At 50.8% G+C, this 9,133-nt stretch overlaps 1 protein-coding gene across 1 annotated transcript; it reads right to left on the bottom strand.

The window, feature by feature from the left end:
* Nucleotides 1-831: 831 nt before the first annotated feature.
* On the bottom strand, nucleotides 832-3,652 carry INS (insulin). The gene is made up of 2 exons (XM_038764543.1): nucleotides 3,466-3,652; nucleotides 832-965 (listed from the first exon to the last, which is right to left on the bottom strand). The coding sequence occupies exons 1-2, from the start codon at nucleotides 3,650-3,652 to the stop codon at nucleotides 832-834; spliced, it is 321 nt and encodes a 106-aa protein (XP_038620471.1).
* Nucleotides 3,653-9,133: the final 5,481 nt, after the last annotated feature.

A 9,133-nucleotide genomic window follows, 5' to 3' on the forward strand; every position in this document is an offset into this window, starting at 1 on the left:
CTCTCCAGGTCAGTCCTCCCTTCTCTCTCTTGTTTTTCTCTCTCTTATTTTTTTTTTTTCTTTTCCTTTTGGCAGTCTCCAACACTCCTGGCTCCCTCTCTCCCTGCGGCCGCCAATGTCAAGGAATAAAGTCAAAGAGGCAAAGCCGGCCATGTGCGCTGACTTCTGGCGCCCCCTCCCGGCCACATCCGAGCCTGCAGCCTCTCCCTACCGCCCCTTCCCCATTCATCATCATCATCATCATCAATCGTATTTATTGAGCGCCTACTGTGTGCAGAGCACTGGACTAAGCGCTTGGGAAGTACAAATTGGCAACATCTAGAGACAGTCCCTACCCAACAGTGGGCTCACAGTCTAAAAGGGGGAGACAGAGAACAAAACCAAACATACTAACAAAATAAAATAAATAGAATAGATATGTACAAGTAAAATAAATAAATAAATAGAGTAATAAATATGTACAAACATATATACATATATACAGGTGCTGTGGGGAAGGGAAGGAGGTAAGATGGGGGGGATGGAGAGGGGGACGAGGGGGAGAGGAAGGAAGGGGCTCAGTGTGGGAAGGCCTCCTGGAGGAGGTGAGCTCTCAGTAGGGCCTTGAAGGGAGGAAAAGAGCTAGCTTGGCAGATGGGCAGAGGGAGGGCATTCCAGGCCCGGGGGAGGACGTGGGCCGGGGGTCGATGGCGGGACAGGCGAATGTGATTGAATGTGATTGCATGATTGAATAATGAATGAGTCAGTCACTGGAAGTTTTATTCGGTTGCTTTGAAGGTGCCATAATGAAAGTGCCAGGCTCCGACCCACCCACCCACCCACCGCCGACGACTAGTTGCAGTAATTTTCCAGCTGGTACATGGAGCAGACGCCTTTGCAACACTCCTCCACGATGCCCCTCTTGCCCACCTGGAGGTCCGAAGGGGATTCCAGGTCATTCAACCCATTCTGGAGGAGCCCACGAACTGTCACAGGGGAAAGAAAGTGACAACTGATCAATCAATCAATCAATCAATCAATCGTATTTATTGAGTGCTTACTGTGTGCAGGGCACTGTACTAAGCGCTTGGGAAGTACAAGTTGGCAACATATAGAGACAGTCACTACCCAACAGTGGGCTCACAGACTACAAGGGGGAGACGGGGAACAAAACAAAACATATTAACAAAATAAAATAAATAGAATAAATATGTACACACACACACACAAATGCAGCCTTGCCCATACGACCACAGTAGACTGTGAGCCCATTGTTGAGTAGGGACCGTCTCTATATTTTTCCTATTTATACTTCCCAAGTGCTTAGTACAGTGCTCCGCTGAGCCCCCCCTCATCTGGATAATGGGGATTGAGACTGTGAGCCCCACGTGGGACAGGAACTGTAGCCAACCTGCTTTGCTTGTATCCACCCCAGCGCTTAGTACAGTGCCTGGCACATAGTAAATGCTTAACAAATATCACAATGATAATGATGATGATATTGTCCTCTCCCAAGCAAGCACAGAGAAGCAGCGTGGCGCGGTGGAAAGAGCTCGGGCTTTGGAGTCAGAGGTCATGGGTTCAAATCCCGGCTCCACCAATTGTCAGCTGTGTGACTTTGGGCAAGTCACTTCACTTCTCTGGGCCTCAGTTACCGCATCTGTAAAATGGGGATTAATCAATCAATCAATCAATCAATCGTATTTATTGAGCGCTTACTATGTGCAGAGCACTGTACTAAGCGCTTGGGAAGTACAAATTGGCATCACATAGAGACAGTCCCTACCCAACAGTGGGCTCACAGTCTAAAAGGGGGAGACAGAGAACAGAACCAAACATACCAACAAAATAAAATAAGTAGGATAGAAGTGTACAAGTAAAATAAATAAATAAATAAATAAATAAATAGAGTAATAAATATGTACAACCATATATACATAAATACAGGTGCTGTGGGGAAGGGAAGGAGGTAAGACGGGGGGATGGAGAGGGGGACGAGGGGGAGAGGAAAGAAGGGGCTCAGTCTGGGAAGGCCTCCTGGAGGAGGTGAGCTCTCAGCAGGGCCTTGAAGGGAGGAAGAGAGCTAGCGCGGCGGATGGGCAGAGGGAGGGCATTCCAGGCCCGGGGGATGACGTGGGCCGGGGGTCGATGGCGGGACAGGCGAGAGCGAGGTACAGTGAGGAGATTAGTGGTGGAGGAGCGGAGGGTGCGGGCTGGGCAGTAGAAGGAGAGAAGGGAGGTGAGGTAGGAGGGGGCGAGGTGATGGACAGCCTTGAAGCCCAGGGTGAGGAGTTTCTGCTTGATGCGCAGATTGATCGGTAGCCATTGGAGGTTTTTGAGGAGGGGAGTAATATGTCCAGAGCGTTTCTGGACAAAGATAATCCGGGCAGCAGCATGAAGTATGGATTGAAGTGGAGAGAGACACGAGGATGGGAGATCAGAGAGAAGGCTAGTGCAGTAGTCCAGACGGGATAGGATGAGAGCTTGAATTAGCAGGGTAGCAGTTTGGATGGAGAGGAAAGGGCGGATCTTGGCAATGTTGCGGAGCTGAGACCGGCAGGTTTTGGTGACGGCTTGGATGTGAGGGGTGAACGAGAGAGCGGAGTCGAGGATGACCCCAAGGTTGCAGGCTTGTGGGACGGGAAGGATGGTAGTGCCGTCAACAGAGATGGGAAAGTTAGGGAGAGGACAAGGTTTGGGAGGGAAGACAAGGAGCTCAGTCTTCGACATGTTGAGCTTTAGGTGGCGGGCGGACATCCAGATGGAGATGTCCTGAAGGCAGGAGGAGATGCGAGCCTGGAGGGAGGGGGAGAGAGCAGGGGCAGAGATGTAGATCTGGGTGTCATCAGCGTAGAGATGATAGTTGAAGCCTTGGGAGCGAATGAGGTCACCAAGGGAGTGAGTGTATATTGAGAACAGAAGGGGACCAAGCACTGAACCTTGGGGAACCCCCACAGTAAGAGGATGGGAGGGGGAGGAGGAGCCTGCAAAAGAGACTGAGAAAGAACGACCGGAGAGATAAGAGGAGAACCAGGAGAGGACGGGGATTAAGACTGTGAGCCCCCCACCATGGGACAACCTGATCACCTTGTAACCTCCCCAGCGCTTAGTACAGTGCTTTGCACATAGTTAGCGCTTAATAAATAATAATAATAATAATGGCATTTATTAAGTGCTTACTATGTGCAAAGCACTGTTCTAAGCACTGGGGAGGTTACAAAGTGATCAGGCTGTCCCATGGGGGGCTCACAATCTTAATCCCCATTTTACAGATGAGGTAACTGAGGCCCAGAGAAGTTAAGTGACTTGCCCAAAGTGACACAGCTGACAATTGGTGAAGCCGGGATTTGAACCCATGACCTCTGACTCCAAAGCCCGTGCCTTTCCACTGAGCCACGCTCATTATTATTACTATTAGTAGTAGTACAGTGCTTTGCATATAGTAAGCGCTCCATAAATATGGTTGAATGAATGAATACTCACCACCGACCGGCTCCTCAGCATCCCTGCGGCCCCGGGGGATGTAGTAGAAGCCTTTCTCTCCACACACCAGGTAGAGCGCTTCCACCAGGTGAGAGCCACACAGGTGCTGGTTTGCGAAGGCCTCGCCAGGCGTGGGCATCGAGAGTGCCAGGAGGCCCAGCAGGGGCAAGACCGTGACCCAAAGAGCCATGGCCAGAGAGGAGGCTGCAGGGGGAGGGAGGGAAGGAGGGAGGGGGAGTGTGGGAGGGAGTTGGTCCTGAGGACCCCACTCCAGCCCAGACCCCCATCCCCCGAGCGAGGCTCTGGTCAGCCCCGCAGGACTCGGCCCACGTCCTCCCCCGGGCCTGGAATGCCCTCCCTCTGCCCATCCGCCAAGCTAGCTCTCTTCCTCCCTTCAAGACCCTACTGAGAGCTCACCTCCTCCAGGAGGCCTTCCCAGACTGAGCCCCTTCCTTCCTCTCCCTCTCCATCCCCCCCATCTTACCAGCTTCCCTTCCCCACAGCACCTGTATATATGGATATATGTTTGTACATATTTGTTACTCTATTTATTTTACTTGTACATAGCTATTCTATTTGTTTTATTTTGTTAGTATGTTTGGTTTTGTTCTCTGCCTCCCCCTTTTAGACTGTGAGCCCGCTGTTGGGTAGGGACTGTCTCTATATGTTGCCAACTTGGACATCCCAAGCGCTTAGTACAGTGCTCTGCACCCAGTAAGCGCTCAATAAATACGATTGATGATGATGATGATGATGATGGTGACCGTCTCTCACAGGGGCCCCAGGATACAGGATGACAGATCACACCCTCTCCCTTCTGCCCTCTCCATCAATCAATCAATCGTATTTATTGAGCGCTTACTGTGTGCAGAGCACTGTCCTAAGCGCTTGGGAAGTACAAGTTGGCAACATATAGAGACAGTCCCTACCCAACAGTGGGTTCACAGTCTAAAAGACCCTCCCCAGTGACCCAGCACGGACCATCCCACTCCCACCCTGACTCTCCCCTCTCCATCCTGACTCTCCCCAGTGGTCCAGCACGGACCATCCAACACCCCTAACTCTCCATCCCTCACTCTCCCTGTGGGCAGGGAGGCCTCACCTGTTGTACCAGGAGGATAGAGGAGGAAGGAGAAGAGGAGGCAGGGGAGAGTGAGGCCACCCAGACGTGGAGAGCTCTCCCTCCAGCCTCATTTATACGCTCCCAGATCGCTGTCCATGAGGGGCTGCTTGCCCCTCCCCGCTGCCCCCCGAGCCTCATCCCACCCCGAATTTCTGCTGTCTGAGCACGCTGGGGGCTTCGCTTGGCAGATGGCGAGGGGTTGGAGAAGGGGGCGCGTCGGCACTTTCAGTTTCCGGATAATTTCCCCTTGGTCCCCCCCCGCTGTTTGCTCTGCGGGGGGCTGGGCTCGGGAACAAGAAGCCCTGGGCGTCCTAACGAGGGCCCAAGGGCGCGGAGAAAGGAACCCCCCCTGCGACCTCCCCCTCCAACATCTGTCGCCAAGGATGGAGGTGCAGAGAGAGAGATAGAGAGGGGCGACTCAGAGATGGGGAAGGGAAGAGATGGGGGACGGAGGAGCAAAGGAGATGGGGAGAGGCAACATGGCCTGATCCTCCTCCTTCTCCCCCTCCCCAAAACAGTGTCCCCTTGCTGGGGGGTGGCGGTGGGGGGGATGCCAGGCTACCGGTGAAGGAGCTGACGGTTTTAGCGAGGGGCGAAAACAAGTTCTTGTGCGTCAGGCTGTGCGCTGGGCCTCGGGCCTACCTGCGTCACCCTCCCGGAATTAATGTGAGTTGGATGATGATGATGATGATGACGATGGCATTTGTTAAGCGCTTACTATGTACAAAGCACTGTTCTAAGCGCTGGGGAGGATACAAGGTGATCAGGTTGTCCCACACGGGGCTCACAGTCTTAATCCCCATTTTCCAGATGAGGGGACTGAGGCCCAGAGAAGTGACTTGCCCAAAGTCACCCAGCTGACAATTGGCAGAGCCGGGATTTGAACCCATGACCTCTGACTCCCAAGGCCGGGCTCTTTCCATTGAGCCACGCTGCTTCGCGGATGAGTGGGGCCTGGGTGGAGGCCTGAGGTTGGCTTAATGGCTTTCGCTTCGGTCGGTCAACTTTGGCCCTGAGGTTGGGGTTTGGTCACGCCGGTGGCTATATGTATATATGGTTGTTATATGTATATATGGTTGTTATATGTATATATGGTTGTACATATTTATTACTCTATTTATTTATTTATTTATTTATTTTACTTGTACATTTCTATCCTACTTATTTTATTTTGTTGGTATGTTTGGTTCTGTTCTCTGTCTCCCCCTTTTAGACTGTGAGCCCACTGTTGGGTAGGGACTGTCTCTATGTGATGCCAATTTGTACTTCCCAAGCGCTTAGTACAGTGCTCTGCACATAGTAAGCGCTCAATAAATACGATTGATTGATTGATTGATTGATCCCCCCACCGCACAGTCAGGGATGTTAGGACGGTCTGATTCTCCCCTTTTCATCCCTGACTCTCCCCCAGTGACCCAGCATGGACCATCCCACACCCCGACTCTCCCCTCTCCATCCCTGACTCTCCCCTAGTGATCCTAGAGAAGTAGCGTGGCTCAGTGGAAAGAGCCCAGCCTTGGGAGTCAGAGTCATGGGTTCTAATCCTGGCTCTGCCACTTCATCATCATCATCAATCGTATTTATTGAGCACTTACTATGTGCAGAGCACTGTACTAAGTGCTTGGGAAGTACAAATTGGCAACATATAGAGACAGTCCCTACCCAACAGTGGGCTCACAGTCTAAAAGGGGGAGACAGAGAACAGAACCAAACACTTGTCAGCTGTGGGACTTTGAGCAAATCACTTAACTTCTCTGGGCCTCAGTTACCTCATCGGCAAAATTGGGATTAAGACTGTGAGCCCCACGTGGGACAACCTGATTGCCTTGTATCTCCACCAGCGCTTAGAACAGTGCTTGGCACATAGTAAGCGCTTAATAAATGCCATCATTATTATTATTATTATCCAGAATGGACCCTCCAACACCTCTGACTCTTCCCTCCCCATCCCCGACTCTCCCCCAGTGACCCAGCACAGAGAACATGTGTTCTAATCCCGACTCCACCACTTGTCTGCTGTGTGACCTTGGGCAAGTCGCTTAACTTCTCTGGGCCTCCGTTACCTTATCTGTAAAGTGGGGATGAAGACTGTGAGCCCCACCTGGTACAACCTGATCATCTTGTATCTACCCCAATGTTTAGAACAGTGCTTGGCACACAAGCCTCTGACTCTCCCCTCTCCAACCAGCGCTTAGAACAGTGCTTTGCACATAGTAAGCGCTTAACAAATGCCATCATCATCATCATCATCCCTGACCCAGCACAGAGAAGCAGCATGGCTCAGTGGAAAAAACATGGGCTTTGGAGTCAGAGGTCATGGGTTCAAAATCCGGCTTTGCCACTTGTCAGCTGTGTGACTATGGGCAAGTCACTTAACTTCTCTGTGCCTCAGTTACCTCATCTGTAAAATGGGGATTAAGACTGTGAGCCCCACGTGGGACAACCTGATAATAATAATAATGTTGGTATTTGTTAAGCGCTTACTATGTGCAAAGCACTGTTCTAAGCGCTGGGGTAGGTACAAGGTAATGAGGTTGCCCCACGAGGGGCTCACAGTCTTCATTCCCATTTTACAGATGACGGAACTGAGGCACAGAGAAGTGAGGTGACTTGCCCAACGTCACACAGCTGACAAGTGGCGGAGCCGGGATTTGAACCCATGACCTCTGACTCCAAAGCCCGGGCTCTTTCCACTGAGCCACGCTGCTTCCTCAACCTGATCACCTTGTAACCTCCCCAGCGCTTAGAACAGTGCTTTGCACATAGTAAGCACTTCATAAATGCTATTATTATTATTATTATCATTATTATTATTATTATTATTATTAAGTGCTTACTATGTACCAAACACTGTTCTAAGGGCTGGGATAGATACAAGGTTATCAGAGTGTCCCAAGTGGGGCTCACAGTCTTCATCCCCATTTTCCAGATGAGGTAACTGAGGCCCAGAGAAGATAAGAGATAAGAGATAAGAGATTACAACCTGATAAGAGATTGTAACCTGATTGCAAGGTTATCAGGTTGTCCCACGTGGGGCTCACAGTCTTAATCCCAATTTTACAGATGAGGTAACTGAGGCACAGAGAAGTTAAGAAGTTAAGATAAGAGATAAGACAAGAGAAGCAGTATGGCTCAGTGGAAAAGAACACGGGCTTTGGAGTCAGAGGTCATGGGTTCAAATCCCGGCTCTGCCAATTGTCAGCTGTGTGACTCTGGGTAAGTCACTTCACTTCTCTGGGCCTCAGTTACCTCATCTGGAAAATGGGGATGAAGACTGTGAGCCCCCCGTGGGACAACCTGATCACCTTGTAACCTCCTCAGCGCTTAGAACAGTGCTTTGCACATAGTAAGCGCTTAATAAATGCCATCATTATTATTGTTATTATTATAAGTGACTTGTCCAAGGTCACACAGCAGAGGAAGGGTTGGAACCCACGACCTCTGACTCCCAAGCCCGGACTTTTTCCACGAAGACACGCTGCTTCACTACGATCGACTGACTGGCTAAGGAAAGCGTGTGCCACCTTCCTAATTAGCAACCTCAGCAGAGGGAGATGGACGAAGCCCCCCTCCCCTCTTCCCATCCCCATTCCCTCCCCTCTTCCCATCCCCATTCCCTCCCGGGTCACGCGTCCTTTGCGTGGCCCGGGCCTGAGGGTCTGGAGAGCGTGGGAGGGACACGGGATCTGAAGCGGAGAGATGGGGTTGGAGGGGTGGGGGGGCTCTGGGCCTTCCAGATGTTGTTTTCCCTCCCACTCTCTGCACTTGGGCCAATCTCCATCTTACCTCCTTCCCTTCCCCACTGCACCTGTATATATGTATATATGTTTGTACATATTTATTACTCTATTTATTTATTTATTTTACTTGTACATATCTATTCTATTCATTTTATTTTGTTAGTATGTTTGGTTTTGTTCTCTGTCTCCCCCTCTTAGACTGTGAGCCCACTGTTGGGTAGGGACTGTCTCTATATGTTGCCAACTTGGACTTCCCCAGCGCTTAGTCCAGTGCTCCGCACACAGTAAGCGCTCAATAAATACGATTGATGATGATGATGATCTCCAGGCCTCGCTCAGCCCCTTCTTTCCCACCAGATCTGAGAGCCCCGTGGAAAAAGGACCCCCCTCCAAGGTAGGAGTTTGTAGCCTCCACACCTGTCGGTCTGACCCTTGCTATTTTTATATTTGTTAAGTACGTACCTAAGAAAAGCAGTGTGGTTCAGTGGAAAGAGCCCGGGCTTGGGAATCAGAGGTCATGGGTCCCCCTTCTAGACTGAAAGCCCGCTGTTGGGTAGGGACCGTCTCTATATGTTGCAAACTTGTACTTCCCAAGCGCTTAGTACAGTGCTCTGCACACAGTAAGCTCTCAATAAATACGATTGAATGAATGAATGAATGGGTTCGAATCCCGGCTCCGCCACTTGTCAGCTGGGTAACTTTGGGCAAGTCACTTCACTTCTCTGGGCCTCAGTTACCTCATCTGGAAAATGGGGATGAAGACTGTGAGCCCCACGTGGGACAACATGATCGCCTTGTATCCCCCGCC

This window comes from Tachyglossus aculeatus, chromosome 22 (assembly GCF_015852505.1).
Source record: "Tachyglossus aculeatus isolate mTacAcu1 chromosome 22, mTacAcu1.pri, whole genome shotgun sequence".
Classification (NCBI taxonomy): domain Eukaryota; kingdom Metazoa; phylum Chordata; class Mammalia; order Monotremata; family Tachyglossidae; genus Tachyglossus; species Tachyglossus aculeatus.

Bases quoted from the DNA above. Each gene is read 5' to 3' on its own strand.
- INS (XM_038764543.1), bottom strand. From the start codon at position 3,652: ATGGCTCTTTGGGTCACGGTCTTGCCCCTGCTGGGCCTCCTGGCACTC. The intron at 966-3,465 runs GTGGTGAGTATT...CCCCTGTGACAG, and splicing joins GGATGCTGAGGAGCCGGTCG to TTCGTGGGCTCCTCCAGAAT.